The sequence below is a fragment of the Notothenia rossii genome, assembly GCF_949606895.1.
Source record: "Notothenia rossii genome assembly, chromosome: 9".
Lineage (NCBI taxonomy): Eukaryota > Metazoa > Chordata > Actinopteri > Perciformes > Nototheniidae > Notothenia > Notothenia rossii.
In genome coordinates, this window is record NC_136907.1 from 26,863,386 (window position 1) to 26,890,429 (window position 27,044).

At 41.5% G+C, this 27,044-nt stretch overlaps 1 protein-coding gene across 12 annotated transcripts in view; it reads left to right on the top strand.

Moving 5' to 3' along the window:
• The window catches only part of LOC307019677 (RNA-binding protein Musashi homolog 2), a 306,709-nt gene that overhangs the window by 177,284 nt on the left and 102,381 nt on the right, over positions 1-27,044 (top strand). For all 12 annotated transcript variants that reach the window (XM_079650724.1, XM_079650717.1, XM_079650715.1 and 9 more), the window contains exon 7: positions 754-802. In XM_079650724.1, coding sequence (XP_079506850.1) covers positions 754-802 — 49 coding nt within the window. The remainder of the gene's footprint in view (positions 1-753; positions 803-27,044) is intronic.

Sequence of the window (27,044 nt, forward strand, 5' to 3'; positions counted from 1 at the left end):
ACAAAAACTATGACGAAATGTATATTTAGTTTTCGTTGACGAGACGAGACGGGACTAAGGTGTTAATGGTGGACTAACGGACATTCAAAATGCATGGTATTTTCCCCCAATTGTCCGTCTTGTCTATCAAAATGCATCTTACGTTTCTAACTTGCAATATCATTATTTTCCGCTCTCTTCACTCCAGAAGAGCGATCTCCCTGTGTCTCTCTGTGTGCGGGGGGCGGGGCCTAACAGACATGCTGCAGCGGACACAGAGATCTGCCGGGGACGGAGCGTTCAGAGAGTATAGAGACACATTTTGACTAAAAGTTGACTAAAATGTAATTTTTCATCGACTAAAAGTTGACTAAAACGTTTTGAGTTTTCGTCGACTAAAACTAGACTAAAACTACAAAGGATAGGAATGACTAAAACGTGACTAAAACTAATAACCATTTTCATCTTAAGACTAAATCAAAAACAGCTGCCAAAATGTACACTGTTGTCCACACACCTCTCACCTGCCCTTATTGCCACTTGCATCTTTGCCAACGATTGCTTAAAATTCCTTTAAAGAAATGACTTGCAGACGAAAGAGAAAAACCTGACATACCGTAATCCAGTGAACGCAGAGTTATTTTGAAGGAGAGATTGAAAAACAGCAAGACTGTATATTCTAAGAATAATTACAGTGAGAACAAATGAGCTGTGGGTGACGTGAGTTTCTTGCTTGAAAAGATTAAGCTAATCAGTGCTTTCTTTGTCTTCCAGGTGGACGACGCCATGCTTATGTTCGATAAGACAACTAACAGACATAGAGGTAAGCGCACAACTCTCTTCCCCCAAACCTCAATTTTTTTTTCTGAAAGGTGAGAAAAAAGTCATTTTATGTCCTTTCCCCATGAGATAACACAGAACAGTTCCAATCTTACATAATATTAGGTGTACCATCTGCTCAACAATGGGAGTGTGTCAAAGTAATCAATAAGCTGGTACGGTGTTTAGAATGTTTGAGCGCTTGTGTGTGTGTGTGTGTGTGTGTGTGTGTGTGTGAGAGGATGCCGGTGTGAGTGTTTCAGAGAGGTGCTTAAAGGGTGTAAAGATTGTGAGATGGTGGGTGCTGTGCAGTCAGATAACAGCATCAGATAAAGCCCAGGAGAAGCACTGACTTTATCGCTATCTCTCATCGGCCCCCTTATCTAAGACGAGGGGACGTTTCTCTCTCATGCAGAGGACTTTCCAAAGACAGGTTTCCTCCCTGCGCCATAATGCGGTGGTGTAAGCCGCGCTCACAGGCCCAACGTAGGCGCCTGTAAGCACATATAGGGCTTTCACTTAACCCGCAGGCCCATGTGATAGTCAGGTTGCCATGCAGCATTCTGAACCTGGAAATGTTGAGTACCCCAAAGTTTTATGTTAGAACTGGGCCCACACCACATAGAAAAAATGCTCCCCATTACACAGAAACAGCCAGGTGCTATCCTGCATACATTGGGCGTAATAATCAGCTGCGAACCGCTTCAACGCGTTTATTTCGGTTTTATTCGCGGCATTAATTTTGTTATTCTACAGTATTGTTGTTTTATAGTTATTTGTTAATGTAACCCAGTTTGTGTTCTTTGAAATTGAAAAGGATATTGCATTGTGTTAGTTACTTTCGTTGCGGTTGTATATGTGTTAAGTGTAATTTAGCTTGGCTTCCTATTTTGTATGGACATGCTTTTATTTTGAAGGAGAGTTAGCGCTGTTGACGGGAGATTGTTGTTGCTAGGAAACAACGTGACAGAGATTAACGGAGAAAAGTCATATCTACATATAAAGACGGAGAAAGTAAACGATAAAGTTTATGGTTAAGTGTTAGCACCCCCCGAAGAGGCACGAGCTCTTACGTTGATATTGGAGATTTCAATAGATTCAATTTTCCCAACAAAAGAAAATACGAATATCCGAATAACGAAATTGAAACCCGAATAGTACTCCAACGAACGAATATTCGGATATTCGGGTACAGCCCTAGCGTGAATTGCTTTAATTAATATAACATTGCATTATGTGGACAATAGTTTTTAAAAAATGGCTTGGCCGATTTAGACATTTCTGAGAGGTTTTGTATTTCTGACATCAACATTGGCAGTTTTAACCAGAAAATGGCCATATTTGTGCTCTTGGTGGGCTGATTTTGACTACAATAAGCAGTGTTGAAATTGGATATAGAGAGCACAAGATGAACATTATAACCTCAACTTTGGACATCTTGTTTTTCAAATAAATAAGCAATCTGTCAAAACCAAACGATCCAGAGTCCCTTAAAACTTCATAATCGAACAAAACTTCATAGAAATATTCCCCTAGGGATCACAAATATGACCTCTTTCTGGTTACAACTAATATTTTGGACCCTTTTAAATGTCAGAACTGCATTCATCATCCTCAATAACCCACAAAACCACTCCAGGGTTATCCAAATTCACCAAGCCATTTTTAAACTACTGTCTGCATAGGTTATAATGCAATTCAAAGCACAACTTATGCTTATTGTGCAAATTGCTCAACATACTGTATGCAAGTTAGCATCTGGCAGTTTCTATTTGCTGGGGACCCTTACTATACATTTCTAATATAAAACTATGAGGAACTCAACATATCCGGGTTCACAACAGGACTCTATGAGCTGCCAACTAGCCTATGATGGCTTTTATTGGCTATGAATCCTCACATTAGAGGAACTTTCAGGAGACAGGCTGTCCTCCATTGGTATGTGTGTATGTATCATTGTGTGTGAGAGTAGTCGACAGGCTCTGACAGGTATTTCCACAAGAGAAAGGAGCACAGTCCTCTGTTTGTCACTTATAGGCAGAGCTGGCACCATGTCAGTTTACTTGGCTGAGCGCTGTTTTGCCATTTAGATGTATGCAGTGAGCATCCTCTCAACCCATATAAATGTTTAAGGTGTGTGTGTGTGTGTGTGTGTGTGTGTGTGTGTGTGTGTGTGTGTGTGTGTGTGTGTGTGTGTGTGTGTGTGTGTGTGTGTGTGTGTGTGTGTGTGTGTGTGTGTGTGTGTGTGTGTGTGTGTGTGTGTGTGTGTGTGTGTGTGTGTGTGTGTGTGTGTGTGTGTGTGTGTGTGTGTGTGTGTGAGACAGACGAGGTATTTGAGGCTGGTAAACAGTTTCTAAGTGTGGAACATGTGAACTGCAGTGGAAGTGATCTATGGCTTTGAGGGGATTTTGATCTGTAGTGACAGAACCCAGTGTGAGGTCTGCTTTGAGACGAAGGCTTTATTTCCCCCCCCTCTCCTGTTTCTCCCTCTCCTGTCTGCTGCACTGAGAGGGGATGGGCACCACGCTCAGGGAGTGTGTTAGGCGTTTGCCTTTGGGCAGCAAAATGCCCTTCAAATGAAGACAATGATGGAGAAACAGCCTCTTTGGAAATGTTTCTGACGACAGCGGACATATTTATATTGGCACTGAGGCAGAAGGCAGGAGGCAGGTGCGCTGATTTCTGCTGTTGCTGTTTCATCCAACCAGGATTTGTATATGTTGTTCCAGTTGGAAGTAGAAATGGTGGATACTTGCTGTTTCATCTTTAAAAATCACAACCAGATGAATCGCATAGAATTTGACAGAGCCATACGAGAGATTGAATAATTGATCAGAGCCATTGGTGTGATTGTGTAATATTAATGGCTCAGGTGTCCGTGACCACAGAGGAAAGGACATTGAATATATTATCAGTGAAACCAGTGCCTGGTACCGTTCTCCCGCTGCCTACAGATCCAGTAATGGGCATCTGGCAGTCCAAATCAATTTCCCCACCTGTGTTCATTTTAATCATCAAGATTGATTCATGAAAAAATAATTCTGGATCATCCTGAAGCACTGCAATAGGTCAAAATATCACATTCTTTATTTAACAATCCAAAATAACACGCAAAAAAATGGTGCCCACTATGTAATTGCAAGTCCCGAAATAACAGTTAAATAAGCGCCTCTAATGCTTCGCAAAGCAATGTACTTTAAAGGTGCGGTGTATATATGCAAATGCAATCCAACCAAACTTTAAATATGCATATTTTGTAAATAAAAGAAGCCTTTGTGGCTATTTTCTTATAAGGCCAAACTTGACGAGAAGAAGTAATTGTCCTTGAGGTCGGATGGCATTTCTGAATTTATTAAGACTGGTGGAGATACAAATATAGAGAAAATACTTACAGGATAATAAAGAGGGATGTACAATTAAAACATGAAAAAGGAAATGTATCTTTACTGAGAGAAAGAAATGGGTATAAAATGCACAGCAGTTAAATGTGATCTCCAGTTAGGCCTGCTATGGCGCACAATGACTTCCACATCACCTCATTTGAATGTTATCTCAGTGCCTTCTTATTTTTCCCATTAAGCTTTTCTTTTTCTTTTTTTCTTGCACAGAGGCTGTATTGTATATTACGATAATGCATTGTATTTTGTTTGGAAGACTTTATTGTGTATGAGATGCATGATCGACACTTGATTGTAAGTGGGTTTTCTTTGGGGCTGTGGTGAATTGGATAGAGGACAAACGTCACACTCCACTAGTAGCAGCATTGTCCTTCAGACGGTCCCTGCGAGGCCGGCCAAACGACAGCCAGAGGAGACCGTCTCTACCCTTCTCGTTTCGCTCGCCACTTTTTTCTTTCTTTTTTTTTTATCTCGCCCAGTCATTCAGTCTTATTCTTTTCCTCCTTTTCATTTACACAGTCTAACTATTTCTGTCCCCGCACCACCCTGCCTGTCTTCGCCATCGCTCCATTTTCCCCTCTCTGTCCCTCCTGCTAGAGGACACTTTGCTGTAATCAAAGCCCCTCACAAAGGCACACGCCGCACACCATCTCCCTGGCATTTAAAGGAGTAGAATACGGCCAATTGTGTTGGAGATTGAACTCTCTAAAGCCTCCCTTCCTACTGCAGCGGTTCATTGTGGGTGAGTCAGTGTCTTTGGTGAGCAGCTTGGGCTGTCCAGAGGTTGATGCCAGAGGGCGCCTATTGTTCCCTGTTCTACCGCAGTGTCCCCCCCACACTGCCTGCCTTCAACCTTCTTTTACTCTCCTGACACCCATATTGTGACAGAAAAGAAAATGTCCAGAATGCTGTCAAACTTAAAAAAATAAATAAAATAAGGCAACGCAGTTCTTCATTTGACATTGATTTTATTCTACACAATTCAATCGTACCGTGATAACCATGATCACCAGATTGGCCAGAATGGTAAACAAGAGAGACAACAAATGGTTACTCTGTACAGTACCTTTGAAGAGGCCATGAAGTTCATATATGTGTAGAGGACAAACAAATCCAAATGGTATTTTATAAATCAGATGTGAACAATGCCATGGGAAGTTCATTGCTCAATCTCTAACTTTGTTAATTTACTAAAAACTGCACTTTAACTGACATAAACAATATGTTCTCTTCGTCATGAACTGTGTAGTTGGGTATGCTTGTTTTCGTTACCTTGCTGGCTACAAATAAACTATCTCCACTTTTCTCTATTGAGATGTATCCCGTTTTCCTTTCCACAATGCTTACATGGCTTGCTGCTAGCGGGCAGGTAGGTTTTAGGAGGATAAAAATAAGCATTGTGTCAGTTTTTGGTGCTGCACATTTGTGGGTGCATTAATTGTATCAGAAATAGATACAGTAAATGATTAGTAATCCATAGGTTCTTCGATAGCCTTATTCTTGTATAAGTATTATTCTTACTGGTTCAAATAAAAAATTGTCTTTTCTGAGCAAAAGTTTAGTAGGGAATTCATTGATGGTTTCCCATAAAGACACCTTTCCGTAATGAATGACTCTTGAGTTCTGTGATTGAAACAAATAAGAGCCTGGGTTATTAAATGCAGTTTCACAATACTTGTATTTAGGTGTACTTTTGGTTCTTGATGGTTTATTCAGCAGTGTAGGAGGTCCAGATTACTGTTTGTGTCTGTGTGTTCGGAAACATAGCCCGTGTCCTGAGACAAGGTCATGAGCCCAGCATATCATAATTCCCAACACCCCCCTACACAAATCCTCATGCCGCCCTGAATCCTCATGCCGACAGTACGAGCTCCACGGGTGGGAAATAAAAGCTTTCGGAGTAGCCCCGGGTCCAAATCATTTTGTCATCTGCTGCCAAGTCTGTCCTGCAGGCTGACATTTGATTTATGATCTGAAATGTGATTTCACTGTCAAACCCAATTGGTAGCGCCAAGGAGAGTGATGCTGAGGTGAGATAAATGGCATCTCTTAGAGGAAGAGACGGAGACGGGCGAGGGCAGAGTGGCAACTATCGTTAACCGCAAAATCATCGGGCTTTAATTAGCGAGTTAAAGGTACAGTAGATGATAGATGATTTACTTTGTCTTGCTCCTCGCATGCATCCTTCATTACTCTGCCACACCATAATTAGCCCTCCTTTTCTACCACATTACACCGCTTCTCTCTATAGAAGCATTCCCCTCACATAGTCCTCACAGGACCTTTTTTAGGAGAAATGTATCATGTAGATATACATTCACTCTGATTTGATTATTCACAAGCAGCTTCTCTGCGTCATGCGTAATCCAAAAAAAGATAAGCACATACAATGCAAATTAGTACATTGCAATCCCGAAGCTAAATTACACTCTTACGATTATGAGTAGCTGATTAATTGGGTCAAACCTGCATGCCACAGTCAGTGATTGTTGGATTCATGCTTGGCAAAAATCTCTACTGCTATAAATCAGTGTCATCCCCGCAGTTCTCATCCAGTTTTAAGTTTTGAACAAGATTTTAGTTAATTACAGCAAGTTAAAAATATAAAAGTGGCACCTATATCTATTCCCGGTGGCATGTTCTCTTTCACCTTTTTTAATCACACCATTAAGAAGGCTGATGAAATCCTAGTGTAACTTTTTCTTCATATTGTTTTACTTTGGTTTGTAACCAGACAGTACCCATTAGTGTAGCTTAATAATGACTGTGTGACTGATTGTAAGCCACATTCCTGCTTTATTTGAATGATGCAAGTAATAGTAATGTGCAACACTGTTGGGGACCAGGATAAGTGTCTCAGTCACAAGGATGCTTTTACGAGGGAGCCAAAAAAGCAAGGCCCATATTAGAAACCGTGTTCCTGGAGAAGAAGGGAATTCTTGGTTTTTGTGCGAGGACGGGGGCCAAGGCTGTGTGAATTTGTGTATAGCTCTTTTTTCTCTATGGGCTTAAAAGGCTGGTTTTCTTCTTGGCAGACGAACAGAAGACTGCATTGTGTGTGTCTGTAATCTCTTTACCTGGATTGGCAGCAAAGCTAGCAAGTGCAGCTCCCAGTGTGGAATTGGCACTGAGAAGTCAATGTCACACTGAGCGAGCTGCCTTCCAAACAACCAGAAACTGGTTTGTGTGGAATGGAAGTCAGCGGGCAGTTTTTCTTTTTTTTCTATTTGTGTGTCTTTGAATTTAACAGCTCCAGCTTAAGCAATGCAGACAACAAGGCCAAGCCTATGCATATGCAATGTCCAACTATCTAACAATATCATATTATTATGTATCAAATCAAATCAAGCTTTATTTATATAGCACTTTTCATAAATTGCTTCACAAATCAAACACATATATATATATATATATATATATATATATATATATATATATATATATATATATATGTATATATATATATATATATATATATATATATATACATATATATATATACATATATATATATACATATATATATATATATATACATATATATATATACATATATATATATATATATATATATATATATATATATATATATATGTATATATATATATGTATATATATATATATATATATATGTATATATATATATATAGCGTACACCACGGGTAGAATTGTAAGTTACTTTTCACAACAAGTCAGTATCCCTCCGCGTCTGAGAAAAACAGTAGTTTGCTTTTCATACTGGAACAAGAAAGCAGCGGAGAAGTAACGGGGCAGAAGCTGGGCAGAAGCCCTCCTTTTTGACGCAGCGGTCCAGACATAGACATCAAACGGCAAAACATATTCAGTGTGCAGTTTCTTTGGCATTAGGGCAGGGATATCTAGATACTTTTGAAGGTTTAACATAATGAATTGTGCTACTTTTTAAGCAAGCAACGATGTTTTCAAATCTGTAATCAAAGAGGTCCGCAAAAACGCTATCGACCAATCAGATTGCTTGATTTGACTTGTCAGTTTTATAAATATATTTCAATTTCTTCCGTTACGAAACAAACTTACAAAGCATAAAATGGAAAAATTTAAGATTAACTTCGACCTCCGGGGGGGTCTTACTATAGTATGGAGGAGTGGATTGAGCAGTGCCTATCTCCAGAAAAAAAAGCACTTAAACTACGACATGCAGAGCTACGTGAAGAGCAGGTAGACCAACTGGAAAAGTACCACCATTCAAAAGCTTTCTGATGCGGGTCTTGAAACAAAGCAGAGAAATTATGACCGTTAGTGGCCACAGGTGCGAAAGCTCTCTCCAGAGCTACTGGAAGCCCAATCTCAGGGACCGGAGAAAGTGGAGCAATATTCTCGCCACGCCAAGCAACAGCCTCGAACAACCTCAACCTATACAAGTGACCACGTAAGCCATGCTACTGATGCTGGACAGTTGTTCAGTGGCTGCACAATAAACAGCAACATACACATTAATGTAAATAAACAGCCAAATAATGGATCAACGCTCTCTCTGTCTAATATGTTCGCTTGCTGTTAGTGTTGTTGCATAGCAACCACCTTGCACTATGTTTTGTGCAGAAGGCAATGGAGGGACTATTTTATTTTGAACATCATTATTTACGAATAAAAACTATTTAAATTAGAGTGTGTATTTTTCTTTCATATTGCCACACTTGGTAACCGTTTTATAAAAGCACTTCAGGTTGTGGACCCTCCGCTTCGCGTCGGGCCGAACCACGCCCCTTAGCTGTGATATAATGAGCATATACCACGGCCTGTCGTGAGCTATTGCTTAAATATATAACATACACACAAAACCAATACTATATCCTCCTTCCCAGATATTAACCAGACTAACACAGCTTTCTGATTAAAATATCCCTTAAAACCCACGCAATATTATATATATATAAATAAAATGCTGTTCAGTTCAAATTTAAAAAGGTGTGTCTTGAGGTTGCTCTTTAAAGTATGAATGCTCTCTGCTGCGTAGTGGTGCTTTGTAGAGTAGAAGTGGTTTTGCCCCAGGATACCCAAGCTTATACAGAAACAAAGCTTTTGTGGTATTATGTCATTACACACCAAGTATTTGACATACATTTGCCTCTCCTGTCTCACTGGGTGCGTCGAAAAATAATAATTGGCCTCATTATCTTTCTATCTCTTTGTCATATTACATTAATTATTTCATGAAGAGACTGCCAGTATGAGTCCTGTAACCTGGGAATCAGAGCTGTGCCTCCACAGGTCAACTGTTGCTCCCCGTAAAAGCCCCGGCGCTTGACGTCACCACAATGCCTCATCAGCCACCGGTGCTAGGGATTGAACATGGCCGACTGAGCAGAGGATGTCTGTCTGAAAAGTGATTGCTGGCTCATTGACTGAGAAGGAGAAAGGGGGGGGGGGGGAGAGAGAAAGAGAACAAGTACAGTCAGAGAAGAAACAGGAAGGAAGAGAATGGAAAGACGTGGCGACTGAGCACAAGAAAAGTAGAATGAAGGCATGGTGAGGGAGAAAAAGAGAAGGAAATAAAGAGAAACGGAGTGCCTCAGTGGGAAGCCTCCCCCTGCTGGCTCCTCTGGCTGGAAGCTGCTGCCGATGGCTTCAAAAGAGCGCCAGGCAGTCTAGGCCTCCGCTTCTAGCAATTAGAGATCACTCCAGCGGATGCCTCCTGGCCAGCCTGCAAATCCCTCAAAAATACCCTCTGATTACTACTGTAGGACACAGGCTGTTTACCAAATGGATCTAGCACTGCTTAGAGCGAGGTTTGATAATGCCCCCTTTTGTTCAGGCAAGAGAGGGAGCAGGGTCATTCTGGTTTTAAAGATGGCAGCGACTTCAGAGATGAATTTCTACCAGCAGAAAGTGAACCAATGCCTTTATTCCTCAGCTCGCTAAGCAAATGGGCGCTGCTGTTTATATAAGAGAATACAAATCTACTAGCACTTTACCAAAGGGCCCGTTCTTCTGTTTTCGCCCCAACTGCCAATCCCTTTTCAAACAACTGAATCCCCCTCGGTTTCATGGGAGATTTAATGTTCACAGAAGCACACACAAAAAGAAATGTTGAGCGACACGGAGCGGAATCGGACATTGCCGCACTTCTCCTCGCATTTGCTCCAGCCTCCCAACACTACCGTCATATTCCTCACTGCACTCTCAAACCTTGACAGACCCGATATTAGCGATTAGTGTGAATGTCATTTAAATGGCAGAGCTAATCATACACTCTGGATCTACCTCCACCACCTGAGGGGCCCCTCGCCTTGGGCCCTAATCACGGTGACAAAGGAAATGATATGTTTAGCCCCTCTTAATAACCGCTGCAGCTCATCAGCTCCTAGGCGATGTCGCCAGACCTCACTAGGGAGGCGTAGCGAGGAGCAGGGAGCCTGACCTCTGGCCCCGCTCCTTCCTCTTCGGAGTGTTTGTTGTGATCCACGTCCTGACCCCGGTGACCCCGACACACTGGCCTCCAAATCAACAGCGGCAGTACAGTCGTAGCTGTGTACGTTTCAATGAAACGTCCCTGAAAGGTTTGTGATTAAACGCTAAAGAATCCTCCACTCCTCGTCACCTGTCTGTTTTTCCTCCTGCCCCCCCGCTGACATCCGCACCTCAATGTTGCTGTAGTCGCAGCTCTTGTGTGCCTTACAGACTGGATGGGTTTGGTTTTGAATTAGAGTCTGCTGTGCCGGCCCGGCTCGGCTCGGCCACTGCAAGGGGGGAGGGGAGGATGAAGGCAGGAGATTGTGGAAGAAAGCCTGGGGTTTTAATCTCTTCCCCATGTTTATCTCACCACCAGGAGACAAACCATGTGCCATTAAAAACATCAGCTACTCCCACTGGTTGGCTGCACCTCTGAAGACATTTGAAGGACAAAATGAAAGAGACAAAAATGTGCGGGAAGGCACATTTGTGTACAATAGGCACGGTCTGATTTGTGCCTTTATGCATTGGATATTGATTAGAATTTCCCTTGAAAATAGAAGTAACACTTTGGGAATGAAAGATAGTTTGTCATGCATATCAGTCAATGCTGCATATTTGCGGTATATATTCCTAAAGGGAACTTATTTTGACCAGACGTCTTTGGCCTCAGCTGCTGCCACGGGGAATCAGTCTCTTCAGGAAATGAAAAATGCCCGCTTGGAATTGTCATCATATTGAGAGTAAGCCAACCTTTGACCTTGTAATACCCCCACTGCTTCTCTATTTGTGACCTGCTGGATGCTCTTAGAAAGTGAAACCATCAGGGAGGATCTACTGCTCACATCATCATTCTCAGAACACCTAATAGTGGATTTACCAAGGTTAAACCTCCCGTGAGATTGCAGCCACCGTGACCTGGAATACTGAGTTCACATCCACTCACTGATATATGAGAACACCATCGTTTGTGTGAAGTATGCAAGTTTATTTGAAAGCTTAATATGGATAGTATGAAGCTATAAGTATGTGTCAACATCACAACATTAAGAAAAGGTGCAGCTAGAGGTTCATCTATCTGCAGTAATATTGTTTTTGCATCTAATGTGCATGGGACTGTTCAGAGACAGAGGAAGCTTCCCCTGCATTGTCCTTGTGTTTTTACAGCCTGATTGGTGCCTACCCAGGCGTCTTGCAGCTGAGCGCAGCACACGAGGGAATTATCTAAGTGTCTGCTGTGCAGTGTTAGTAAAACACGTCGCTTCTTGTCTTTGTAAGAGTTTTAGAACATGCTGATCGCATGGACATGTTTTTGATAGCCTCCACGCCTACAGATGCACTGCAGGAGCATCTGTACTCTCAGCAGTAGCTCCTTTGAAGAGTAAATCAATTTCAAAAAAGATATCTCCTGATTTTATAGATATGTAGAAGTGTTTCTGATGCAATTTTTGGGGGGATTACTTAAAAAAAAAAAAAAAGTGTGCTTCCTTTAGTTTAGGTAAGAAAATGTAACTGGGCTTTATTCGACTGATAATAACAGCATTAAAATAGTTTGAGTTTATGCACACTTCTACATCCCAAAATGCTTTATAACATGAAAAGCAGTCCGTCTTTTCATGTTGATGCACATAAATAGAGAATTGGAGGGATGAAACCCCTCTTTAATGGTCACACATGCAGAGCACACAGCACACACGGTGACATGTGGCCTCTGCATTCAACCCATCCTAGTGCCATGGAGTCTAGTACTAGGAGCAGTGATCATAGTACTGTTTAATGATGGGAACTGTTTTTATATAGGTAAGAGCTAAAGGAGATTCATTTGCACGAGGTGACATGTGAGCGGTGTTAACACAAAAAAACAATTACTTTTCCCACTTTATTTTGTTAAATTGTATTTACTTGTATTTTAAAATTTGATACAATATTTTAAATTACAACTCTAGATTACAAAATAAAACAATGAGCTGGAATGCTTTGAAGTAAGTTTTAGACTTGTGTAAGTGTAATGGTGGTCAGAAATACACCAACCCACATGGCTGTAAATCACAATTAGTTGCTGAGCTTCTCACAGAAAGATTGCAAGCTGAACTAGATTACATCACCTCCAGTCCAGGCATCTTATTTTAGATTCAAATGAGAAAGGACAATCTGCTTTTTTTTTCTCTTTGTGCTTTCAGGGTCAAACTGAGTGTTTTATGTCATCCAAAGTGTACACCTGACATGCCAGTCATCCCCCATTTCAAAGCAACTCCACTGGCATGCCGTCGTGACGTTTGATGTTTAAATTGACCAACTTTTCCTGCACAGCCCCTACTGTACTTGCAGCTGATTGGCCTCCAACACCCCTGCTGGTTTACCACTTAAAACAGTTGTGGGAGGCTCTTTCTGAAGTGAAGCTTTCAAAAACAGAAGCAGGCAAAACAATCACAGCACTGCAGGGTACATCCTGGCACTGACTGGTATGTTGCCAGACAAGATAGATTTTTATCTTTTCTTGAGTGCGAATCCGTAAAAAAGGAAGCAGAAAGAGCCATTTTGAATGCCGTCGTGAACAATGAGGCATCGGCAACAATTCAGAAGGTGCACATGGTGTCTGTCCCCATATTACCCAGAAGCCTTCAGGCTGATTCATGTATTAGTAGGAACCGGGAACTTGACATACACACTTAAACCATTATATCTGACAGACAATAAAGATGCATTTGAATACACAAACATTTCTACAAGCCTCCCACATCACTGTTTATGTGATGGTCAGTTCTGTTTTCTGTGCGTGTGAGAGTGTGTGTGTACCGCCCCACTGTAATAAAGGTTGCCTAGCCAAGCGCAAGTGTCAGGGTGGAGATGCCTGGCTCATTAGGTACCATGGCAGGATAATGTATGAACAGAGCTAGTGAAGAGAGAGTGAGCAAGAGAGAAAGAGAAGAGCAGCCATTGTTCTTCTCTCCTCTCTGTCTCCCCCCTCCTCCTCTTCTTCTTTCCCCGCTGCCTGTTTCTTCTTTGTGTGTGTGCGCCTGGGGATATTTAGGCTCCCTGGTCACATTATGCCCTGTTTTTCCATGCAGAGCTGCCACTCCATGGGTTTATGGCGTTTATTCACAAATTAATTAATTTATTGGTTTATTAAATTGAATACATTGCGTCTTGCATGATGCTTGTTTTGCGGCTCTGTTGCCTCGATTGACAGGTTGCCAGTCATGGTAAGATTCCATATCCCATCGGCGTCATGCAGTAGCACGTTGCTAATTGAGTTGAATGCATAACTCGTCTCTCCTCAGTGAATCCATCTGTCGCCGTCTTGTCATCAGTTTGTTCGCACTTGACAGGTTCCAAGTTGCTCTTTCTGTGTTTGACTGTGCGCTGCTGTGTAGGTGTGCTGTGTGCTTGTTTGTATTTATGCAAGAAGTGTGTGAGTATAGAAATGTGTGTAAAATGCAATGTAAACAGGTTGCTGCCTAGGGGCCCATTCCCTGTGTTATGTGGCTTGCCCCGATGTAAAGTCCCACAGAGAACAAGCCCGCAGCCAGCCACCCTCTTCATACGATGTTGGCCACTACACCTGTATTTATAAACAAACAGCATGGTACACAGACTGTATTCTCAAAGGTTTGTGCATTTGAGGAGGGGGGGTTTGCCTTGACAGTTTGAAAAAGACAATACAAGTCATGGGGCATTGCATTTATGGAGAATAATAATATCAATCTAAGTTATTGTAGTCTAGCGCCATTGGGTCGTGTTTTCACTAGCCAACTACTTGAAGAAACTATGTACGAGTATGAGTGATGAGAGTCAAATTATGTAGGTTAAACTGGAGAAATCGAGCAAGATACACTTACAAACAGCATGGTTCCTATGCGTCCTTCAAATCCTTGAAGGTTTGCAACGTGTTCTAGGGTAAAATAGAAATGCCTTGAGTAAAGAAATGGTAATGACTATTGACTAGACATTTCTGTGTAAAAAGGCCTCATATTTCGGTTTGCTGCCACTGTGTCATTGCTGTTTCACACAGCAACTGTTTCAAGAAAGTGCAACATGAGTGATTATACATGTAGTCCAGTGATGCAGGTTAAACTGGAGCAAGCTTGCAAGAAAACTAACATTAAAAAGGCCCTATAGTGTGCTCTTAGGGTTTTCCTTTTACTGCAGTGTGTTGTATAGGTTTTTGTGCATGTTAATGGTCTGCAAAGGCTACAATCCCTGTATTCTCTCTCACACACTCCTCCTTGCCTGAAGCGCCTCAATTGTAGTCCAATTTTCGAATCATAAATCAAATCGATAGATTTATGATTCGAAAATTATAAAAGTAGGGTAGACATGTGGAGATTATCCAGCTGAGCAAAACGTGCATTTATCAAATGTGTTTTCCACAGACCTTATTTTTTACAATATTCAAAAAGCCTATGGAGAAATCCCATTGCTTTTGTGTCGAGGAAACCAGCAGGTTACTTCCGGGTCGGCCTACAAAAATACGTCATCACTGCACCACTCTGTTGGCTAGGCCTCCAACACATTCTACATGATAAGCTTAGGGGCGGGACATCTCTAAACCAAATCGATAAAACTTGGTCTCTCAAACAATAACCTTTTAGGTCCTTGAATTTAAAGGGGTTGGGCAGGAAAGTCCTTGAAAAGTCCTTATATCTGACTTTTTCGGGATAGGGGAGTTTTAAACAACATATTAGTGAATACGTACGGGCGTTATACATCGCAAAAAATCTTCATTTGTACAATTCTAAGGGTCAGGGATGACACCTGACATCATAAGGCTTAGATTTTAAGATAACGCAGTGTTCCTTACAGCTGTAAGAGACCTTTGACACGGCATCAATAGTTCATGAAGTTACAAAGGAATGCATGTGGGATGACGATATCAGTAATAAGCCTTTGTTTGAGTTTTGCCTCCAAGGAATTGGCAGTGTGATTGGAGAGAGAGCGCTCCTGCAGGTTTATTTCTACGCATGTGTTCAATTATGTATGAACCACAAAATGTGTGGTTTTGGGCCTGATCTTCATTGGACTCGTGCTGAGAGAGACTTAACTTAAAAGACAATTGGTGTTTGTTCGTGATGTGTGATGTGTTCTCCCCATCAGTAGATTGACGGCGTTTATACAGTGTGTTTTACCGCCACACCTTCATCACTGTCTTTTATCGCTGCTGCCAACCTTTCTCTACTCCCCGCTCTCCAAGCCGTGTGTGTGTGAGAAAGATGGGAAGGAGAGACATGAGGAGAAGGTGTACGTCGCCGTGTACGTTGATGTCACTTCACACAGCAGCGTGTGTCCTGGCTTTGATACAGTAATGTAAGACGAATAATGACGCTGCGCTGTTTGAAATAAGAGGTTCACTGCACTCCTCTGTCAGCAAGCTTTGGGAGGGGATTCTGTCTAGAGGAGAGCCTTGAATGTTTTTTGTAGGCCCTGAGTGTTTCTTGATACCTCCAGAGGCAGCTTTCCCTGCCTGTGTGTGAGCGATTGAGTCTCTCCCTGTTTGTGTACTTGGAGCATGTGGGATCCAACTCCTTACGTACTACAAATGAGCAGCTGCCTTATCATCAATCCCGCCTTTCACGCTTTTGTGAACTTCATTATAACAGATACTTGCATACACTCTAAGGGTTGCACACGTATAAACACACACACACATACACACACTTTCTCTTTCCCAACTGCCACAGTTGAAGAGCAGTTGCATCAAAGGCAGCTGTCTCTCATCTCATGTTATCTCCGTCATCTTTCTCTTCTCTTAACACTTTCTCGCCTTTCTGTCACTTCACACATTTATTTCTTCTTTTGCTCATTCCCCTGTGCTTTTTTCTCTCTTTGTTTCCTACCCAGTCTCTTTTTCACCTTTCTCGCCTCTGTCTGCTCTACCTACCTGCCAGGGATTTCTCCTCCAAAAAGAAGTAATGTTTTTTGTAAATGTTCATGTCCCATTTCTGGAGAGTTTACTTTTTTTGAGACGCCGCATCAAAGGATCCATATCACAGGCTGTCCACCAACCTGAAACACACACACACACACACACACACACACACACACACACACACACACACACACACACACACACACACACACACACACACACACACACACACACACACACACACACACACACACACACACACACACACACACACACACACACACACACACACACACACACCCGCTCCAATCCATCAGACAGCAGCCAGCCAGCCTCACCGACTCCTGCCTCATTTCTCATAAATTAGACTTACCTCTCTCACACTTTCTCTTTTGTTTCTCGCTCTTACTCATTCCATTCTCCCCATGCCCTCTCCATCTCTCCCTGGTCCTCACATTTCATTTTTCTTCCCACAAATGCCACACAGCAGTCCCTTAAGAAATGTCATTTCTGTCTTCTCCTTTTGTTCTGCAATTTCTCCATGTCCCTCCCTCCTCTCTGGGGAGTTCATTTATGATTCGCAGTTCTCCTGTCCCCAGCTCTCTGATCTCTCTGTCTCCGTCTCACTCTCCTCGTCTGTCTCTCTGTCTTTGTCTCCGACCCTCCCCCGCCACATTTCTCTCCTTTTACTCTCTCTATTCTTCTTCTACCTCCTACACACAGGTAATTCAGTGAAATTGTCAAATAGCTTATTGGCATGATGGTGAGGGAATGTATTTATGCCAAATCTTAGAATTAATAACAACACCACAGAAGACAGATTCATATAGTATAGTGCAGTTGTCTCTTTGTTTCCTTTATATTAATTAATCAAGCTCTAATATTGCGAGTATGTTTTTGTTTTTTTGCTTCATGTCTACCTCAGTTGATTTATGTTCATATCTGAGTTGTTGGCAGTGAAAATGATTAGGTGCCATGCTCCTCCAACAAAGCAACAAGCAATAAACTGAAGACATAAAAAGGAATAAAGTCATAACATTGTGCAATAAAAATGAAACATTTAGGAATACTTGCTAAAAAGCATGAATACTCAATGAAACATGAGGCATTGTTGAGGAAGAATGTTTACATTTAGAAACTTGTTGATTTTTTTTTTCTAAATGTTTTTTTGAAACCAAGAAAGATCCAACATTTTCAACCAGGATACAAAGGTTGACAAGTAGGATTGCCAGGTTTTGGGCCTAGTCATACCTAAACTAATCTAAAGTGTCTGTTCATATTAACCTTTGAGGCTGATTAATACCAATCACTACATGGAGTGCTGCTACCACTGGTCAAGATTGCAAATTAGCATCGACACCCACTTTGCACAGCCAGCAGGCACAGAAGAAGAAAAAGTCATTTTAACCCAGAACAATTGTCAGTTATCTTTCCCCTCTGGTATTTGTGAGATAATCCCTGTCACATAGAGACGCTCAGATCGAGCTTGGATGCTTTGGGGGAAATTGGTAAGATGTATCACAGAAATCCAATGCTTCAAATGTGATTCTGATTCTTCAGTGCATGGGTAAACCATCGCACGCAGCACACACACTCCCAAGTGGTTAGAGAACCAATTTGTTAGGCCTCTGACAACAGACAGAGCCGGCTATATGAGAATGCACAGGTTTTACGCCTGATGTTAGAACACATTTGTCAGATTTGTGCGGAGAAATGTATTAACGTTCAGTTGACCATATTCTAACGCACCTTCATCACTGTGTTTCTGACGTTGATTTGAGTAACTTATTTTAGGTTAGCAATCCATTTCATGTATCTGGCATCTGATTTGGATCCAAAATCGAATGCTTGTGTTTGGTTGAAACTGGCCTAATTCTGCACTGCATGTTGGCACCCTTTTATGCATCTTCAACACTTATAATGCCTTGTGTTTATTTTTGAGCCTGTTTTTGTGGAAACCAGAAGCGACACTTCCCCAGTGGATCTCAAAAGATTCCACTTGAGAACGGTTCTCTGGCGTGCAGGCATGCAGGCACTTGTGTTCCATCAAAATGCTAATAATATCATCTGCAATATCCAGAGCAATATTATTGTAGTGCTAATTGGCGGGGGAAAAAAATGTTGATGAGATCACCTGCCCACCTCACTACTCAATTATTTTTAATTACAATGGCTGTAATAAAAGGGAACAAATTGTGTAATGATCAATGTTTCTTCAGTGCGGCGACAGTTTTGCTCTTATTTGCTTTAGCACGGCCATGTGTGGCTCATTTAGATGGCGGGGAGATACTTGGGTTGGAGTGGAGCAGCTCTAAGTGAATGTGGGCCCTCAGGAGAGGAACTTCTCTCCCCTTGGTTTTTATGCAGCATGATTTATTCATCACGCCACATGTCTTTAGAAGTGGTCTTCAGGTGGTTCACACATGCTGATGTGTGCTGCGTTGCCCTGCACCTCCTTGCGGTTTCACTCTTGAGAGGGTTGTCTCATCATATATGTGTGGGAGAAAGACACAGAGATATAGTGAGGAGGAATAACATGCAAATTGAGTATGTATGAATAGAGTCGCATGAAGAAATAATTGCGGAAGATTCATTGAAACCAAGTGGGAGGGAAAATCCCTTATTTTGAAACAATCCCTGTCTTCCAAATTCTCAAATTAACTTTTTCTGTAGCAGTGGCTATAGAGAGTGGGTAATTAATGGCTTCTTTTTGGGAGTTCTTTCCTACAATGTGTCAATTTTTCTGGCTGCCTTCAAAGTGATAATGCTCCCCGGCTGCTGCCCCCGGGGACTGCTCCATCTTATTAGCTCGTCTTGGGAGACAGGGCTGCCATACCGCCTGCTTTACTGCCTGCAGGGATGGAGGAGGACCACTACGTTTTTTTCACTGTCTTCTTCTGCTCCGAAAGTTTACACTGTGTGTTTGTATCCACATGTGGATGTGTGCGTGACACCGTCTGACACAAGATGGGAATTATTGTGAACCGAAGAGAAAATGATTAGGTATTATAACTCATTCTTTGAGTAGTATCGTAGCTTCAGTCTACACAAAGTTGTCAATGTGAGTTAAAGTGGGAGGGTATAGATCCAGTAAAGACAGGTTGTGAGTAAGGATACACCACTCTAATGCTGGATATCTGCCAAAACCAAGCAAAGATCAGAGACCCAAACTCTCTTTCTCCCACATTTCTACTGTATTCCTCACTGTGTGGAATCATTTTTATGTATGGTGACAACCGGCCAAGTACTGCCTTGGTAATAAAAAAAAAGAAATGTTGGCAGCCTATCATGACTGAATGAATGTAAGTGAGTGAAACCCTTAATCTTTAAATTATATTGATAAAGAAACTGTATTTAATGTAAATCAGCTGTATTATGGCCAATTTGTGGACAATAACGTAACCTCTTACTGTTACCTGCTGTTGTGACTGTTGTGTACGGATTTTCATTGGCCCTCCAATTCATGAGGGTTGGTAAGACCTGTATTTGCGTAGATAAATAACCGTCGTGTAGGCCTAAAAGTCGTAGGCACTGTAAATTCACATTTGAATACCCATTGGGTTATCCATAGCTTTCTTTACCAAGAATACTTTTCATTGAGATTTAATATGTGATTCAAGTGGGCTCATGGACATGCAGCAGGTTGGCCCGCAGACAAACGTATAAAAACAGATATAAAAGATTGTGAGAACATGCACAGGTGTGGATTCTCGTCTCTTAACAAACAGTACAAAGCCAGAGTTTTGACAGGATGACTTCAGGCACTTTGATGTATCCAATGCTGCAGTCAGCCCAGAGAAGTCCTGGAGCTTATCTGGCTGCTGGATATTACGTGTTGCTATAGCTCTCGATCACTCACTTTCTGCAGTAAGAGGATGCTTTCATGCTGCACTTTGGCTTTCTGTAAGCTGTTGTATCGGCCAGGGGGTGGGCTGAATGTATAGGAAATCAGATTGGCACCAACATGTTAAAAGAAAAAAGAGTTTTAGATACTTATATAGCCTATAGTGCAAAATATCTAGATATGTGTCTACTTGCTAACAATTCCTTCCTTTCCCACACTGAAAAAACTGAAACTTGGACTTTAATTAAATGTATTACTGTATGTGAACAGATTTCACATAATTGTATTTCGTTAGTTGAAAACAATAATGGTAAGTTTAAATAGAAAATATTAGGTTGAACTTAATATTATTGCTTTTAACTAACCTAACACAGATATGATCAATTTGTTGACAAAATGCATGTTTTAAGTCAACGTTTCAGTTTTTTTGTCATTGGGTTTTTGAACGGGCATTTTTCAAAGTTCATATTCTCATAGAACACAGCATGCGGCGGTCGGGTTAAAGTAGCATTCCCGTGAGCCAAAGGAAGACAAATGGCAGGTGTCTGCAGCGCAGCCTGTTAATCCCACACACATTAAGTCTGCCTGAAATGACACACTACACGGAAAGAGAACTGTCTCAGAGCATCACATTTAAAGCAGCGTAATTTAAAAAGCAAACCTCTTCGATGCTGTTTACTTAATGTTGAGCTGAGTGTGTATTTGCTGAGAAAAAAAAATCTTTACCAAATTAGTCAGAGCATATTCATTACGCCCATCTCTGAGGAATACAGTGAGCACTGCAGTGTCTTTATCATTTAACTGCACTATCATAAATGTAATCATGGATTTTATCTGTCTGATGGTGATAAACGCTGCCTCTTAACTATTTTATAGCACCAATATGCAAGTACACACTCTGGTATTAAAAAAAAATGGTATATCTTAGTGAATTTGGACAGAAGATATCACATTCGTTTTAGTTGGCTTAACCTCACTTTGAGCCCCTCTGAGCTAATTTTTCAAACTACTTCTTATCCTGCTTGTGTTCAGCTTCTGTGTTATTGTCCTGTCTTTCATGCATCAATAGATGGATTATTATACATCCCTACTTGTAATTGGAGGGCAGGTTAGACAAGAGGATAATTAAAATAGTGTGTGTTGCTACTCTATTTTCTGTTGCCTTCTTGGCGCGTGCAGCTCGCTGTGTTTGTGTGCCCTCCTTTGTCCTCCAAGTTAATGTTGTTGATGTGGCACTAACTGAGGGCACACACTCACTGACAAACACACACATACACTTACACTCCCATATAGGCACTTGTGGAAGAACTTGTTTATGGACATGGACAAAAACATTAAATACCTATTAAGCAATAAATTATCTTTTAGAGGTTTAAATCTATTTGGGATGGTTATCACTTGGGTGGCTGTTTGTTTTGACAAACATAACTGAAACTAATGATTATTTGCAGGTGTAGCTCTATTAATAACTATCTTTAAAATGTCAGAAAGTTATAAAATCCCATCCCAGTTTCTTAAAAGTCATGGTGATGTCCTTACATTTGTGTTGTCAGACCATACCCAAAGATATTCACTTCAATATGATATTTAACAGAGAAAAATTACCAAAGATAATTGTCAAAATATTTTCTGTCAAGCAACTAATCAATTAAGCAAATATCACAGCTATAGTCTAACTTAAACATTCCATTTCAAAATAGTCTTTTGAAATATGGTTCTTGGAGCATACTTGAAGATGTAATAAATCACTGCATCAAAAAATGAAAACCAGTTGCTGCCCAAAAGCAGCACATTTAATTACTGGTTGTAACTTCTATGTCTTAGACTACATGTGTAACCTATCTAATGAAAGCTGGAGATTAGCACACAAAGGATTATTCTCTCATCTGGAAGGATCACTGGTTCGCAGTCGAGATAGCTAGAGCTAAGACAAAGAACAATGTTGCAGAGCGGACATGTTGGTTTCCCAGCTGGCAAAGGCTGACCGTACTAGGATAGTATTGCCTCCAGCAACGGGAAAATTGGAATGACTGTGGCAAATTCATGGATACAACCACCAAGGCGTGAGCGGGGAGCCATGTGTTTGTTCCACCAATCTGCAGGCCAGTCCTCATTATAGTGGCTGCTAAAATATTACAGTTCAGCTGACAATGTTGAACTGTTACCAACTTTTCTTCCCTGCATAGTGTCTGCACAGCATAACCCCATTGAAGCTGTTAACACCTACAGATACTTAGGCATCACTATAGATGAAAATCTCTGCTTCAAACCACATATTGACAATCTCTTAAGGAAATTGAAATAAAAACTGGGATTCTTTTTAGAAATAAGTCCTGCTTCTCCACAAGTGTGAGGAAACGGCTTGTAGCTGCCACATTTTTGCCGCTCTTGGACTACGGGGATGTTGTGTACATGAACGCCTCAGCTCACTCCCTTCATCTGCTGGAGGCTATCTACCATGGGGCTCTGAGGTTCATAACCAACTGTAAACCCCTCACACACCATTGCACGCTGTACTCTTTAGTCCACTGGACATCATTATCAATGCGCAGATCACTGCTCTGGTACAAACTCATCTATACCGCTATGCTTGGACTGCTGCCCCTCTACATATCCACTTACATATCACACAAACAGTACAGCTATAGACTACGATCTCAAAATGACATCACTCTGTCCGTCCCCTCAGTACGCACGGTGCTTGGGAAAAAAGCCATATCATACTCTGCCCCCTCAACCTGGAACACACTTCGGCAGGAACTTAAGCTGACCACGTTAATACCCATCACGGATTTTAAACTCATTTTTAAAAAAACTGGAGAAATCATCTCTGGGTGTTTGCACCTGTTATATCTGACTACTGTTTTGTATATGGATTTCAATGACTACTTTTTTACGATGTTGTATTTGAGTGTTGCCTCTGTGTTTAGTGTCCTGCCTGTCTGTAACTTTGTGTGGTAGTGTTACCACTGAACAGGTTTTTCTTGAAAATGAGACCTTGTGTCTCAATGAGATTTTACACCTGTATAAATAAAGGCTAAAAAAAAAAAAATGTCTAAGTGAATTGTCCAGAGCAGTTTTGACAGCTAGTGGAAGGCAGGGCTAGATTATGATGGATGATGACAACAGGGGTGGTGCAGAAGGAGCACTGATGTGTTTTGTTGCTCATGCAAGAACTAATACGTACACCAAATGTGGCGCGCTTTCGTTGATGGTGTGCAAACACACACACGAGCGGAGAAGCCTGATGGGTATGTTAAAATGTTGTTCCTACCTACAGGATTCATTCAGGACCCTATCTTCGCCAGAAAATGACTTTTTCTCTGTGTTGTTTTTAAAGTGAAACATATATCGAATGTTGTTGTTTACCATTCCATTTGCTTTTGCGATGCTATCCTTGTGTTATTCACGACTTGCTTATGGGAAGGTCACCAATTACATTTATTCCAATTCCTATTTTTGTATTAATCCATCTGCTAACATGTGAAAAATTAATTTGTTTATTGAGAAAAAGTTGATTGCGGCCTTTCAAAACTTAAATCTCCCATTTTCCCTATTTAAAAAAAAAGGGAGATGTAACCTTTTCAAAGGCAATATCAAAGCATCCTCAGAAGAAAAACCAAACAGCTGCACCAGACTGCTGACCACCACATGCTGGTTTAACTTTTCTCGGGTCAGAATAAAGTAAACTCTTTGAACAGCTTGAAAATGTGCTCCCATGTAGTGTGAAAGTTCAAAGTAGTATTCAAAGTCTAATGCAACATGCAAATGAATGTGAATGCCAAAGCTGGTGGGATTTAAAGTTGGATTGGAGTTTGTTGTGTTTGTATATAGATGTATTTAGAGGGGTTGATATATTAGATAGCTGCACCTACATAAGGGGGAGTTTGAGTAATGGACAGCACCACTTTAGTTCTAAAGGATTGAATCTACTCCACTTCATTCCACTGAAGTACTATCCGCTAATTCGGGAATTTCTCTTAGTACGCTGCATTTCATACGCTTTGTTCACAAAGCTGCTGTGCCTCAAAGGTAGAGATTAGCCATGCTGTCAGATGGATAGATGTTTTTGGATCAGAATAATGGTTTGTTAAGCTAGTGACAAAAAATAAAAGTGCCAGTTCTGTTGCAAGGCAAAAATGGCCGTTGTTGAGACTGAGAAGTGTTCAGCTGTCCGGAATCAACTTTTGAATGTTATGAGTGCACCATCTGGGTACTCATGAAGCACTGCATTTTACCATACATCTCAATGGGCCGCTCTTATGCAATCACAGCAGCAAATGTAAGTAAAAAATAACCCAAAATGTACGTCAAAGTATCAGGATTAGTGAATAGGAGGCACCTCTAACAGCAAAGCTCCTTGTCTTTGTTATTGTCTCCTTTTGTTTCTTATTTTCATCTATGTTCACAATAAGTGAGAATCCCAATGTTAGACGACCTGAAGAAGTAGGCCCATGTGACATAGACTTTTCTTTCTTCTGCCTTTCATTGGAGCAGATGGGACAAGGAGAACACTTCATCCCCAGGTTCACTGGTCTTTTGGCTTCTTCTGGCGTGGCCAATCCATCTCCCAGTAGTCACTCTAGCTTCTGGGTTCTTGCCCACTCTCCTTCCCTCTTGTCCTCCCTCCAAACACTGACTCGTTCAATCCCTTCCTCTCTCTCTTTCGCATCCACTCTACTCGTCCCAAATTTGGCCACCAGGGAGGTGTGTGGCACTGAAGCAAGCATTATTGATAGAGCATCTGTTTCGACATGGTGCAGGATCTGTGGCATGTGGGCGAGCAGCTGGGGGTTCGAGCAGGGGAGACATTATGTCATATTACATATCTTGATATGTCTCGTTCACTTGTATGCATGCCCATTTCACAGGCACACACTCCCACAGACACTGAGAAACACAAACACATGCCACCGCCATCCCCACCAGCATTATTGTAGTTTCTGTCTTTTTCTGGGCTGGTTCTTTAAAAGGATTGTTTAAATAATTAATGTACTGTGTGTGCTAGAAGTTGTCTAATGTCACTACTGTGCAGCAGCGCTTACAGAAGACAGTTTTAGAGGCCATTTCAGACCTGTGAGCCAGAGGCGAGTATTCTGGCATCAGGGCTTTATTGGAGCAGCCAGACAGACAGAGTAGCCCTATCCAGATAATCACCACACATCTCTTCTAGATGGCCAAACTTGTCAAAGCTCATGCAGCACATTGCCAATAGATTTTCATCCTTGGCAGCTGATGAAACAGAGGATTTTATGGTATTTTACAAAGCACGCTTGGTGGATCTTTGTAGCAATGAAGCGGCAATATTTTCATCAGTTGTGCACCTTCTTCTTTCTTGCATCAGTGAGTAAGGAATTATGGTGTCTCAAGACCATGTGTTTGATTGCACATCATTTTGGGTTCCATGACCCAGAACTTGTTCCAAGTTAACAAATCACTGGAAACTAAGGATTTGCATCTCCATCACTGAGGCCGATGTGATGCGCATCTCGATACGTTGCCATGATACGATACATTAACGATACATTTGAAACACCAGGCGATGCAATACCATACGATTCACCCCTGTTGCGATACAGTTCGATACGATTTGATTCAACATTATGCAAAATAATACTTCAATATGGTAGGACAGAGGATTTTTGTTTTATTCCTCATATGCAGCAAATCATACATTAACAAAAAAGTGCTTTACATATTTGGTACTGCACATCCCATCATGCTGTTTATTTTTTACCTTTTTTACCTTAAAAACTCTCCAGAGTACAGTAAAATTGTATAACACCTCACAGTTAAACAATTTAAGGATGCATTGCCCATGATTAACAAGTAAGGGATAATGTGCAGCGACGCGGTCATTATGGGGAAAAGAACACCGACAGGCTGATCAGGAGCCCGACGCGAAGCGGAGGGATCTAGATCGACATGAAGGTGTTCTTTTCCCCATAATGACCGCGTCGCTGCACATTATCCCGGGGTGTTCGCGGGGTCTTAAAAAGTATTAAAAGTTGATAAATCAATTTAGCGAAAATTAAGGCTATTAAAAAGTATTAAACAGCATTTTCCAAGGTATTAAGAAGTCCCACAGCAACAACAACATGAAACACCCTTTAATTTACTGAAACGACATGTCGGGAAACCCCCTCAAGGCGGCCCCATGCATAGCGCGCCGTAAAATGCTGCTTATTATTTTAAGTTTCGTTGCCTTGCTCCGCTCTGTGGGGGGGGGGGGTCCCAAGGTGGGCAGACCGGCATACGCAACGCTCTGGGGGTCCAACGGCTCCGTGTGTAAGCCCTATATGATCATTTTCTGATAACGATGAAATAGCCCCGCCTCCCTCTCCCCACGTCTCCTGCTGCTGCTGGGCTGTCAGAAGAGGGGGAGGAAACGAGAGGCAGTAACCATTTATTAAATATTATTATACAGAGAACAGAGTTGTTATCAATTTGTTTTAAAGCTCAATAAATAACAAAGAAGACCTCTGACCGGCACTTTTCTAATTTTGTACGGAAGATTTAAACTTTAACGGACATGTTGACCGGCGGAACATTTGTTTAACGGAAACTCTGCCGCACGGTCCCCTCGTTCCTTGGAAGAGGCGGAGAGGTGGGTGTTTTTCATCTGCTGGTGGACTACCTGAGAGATATACAGCAGGAGAACACGCCGTCCACCGCGGAGAATAAACAGAAGGGCAACCATGCTCCG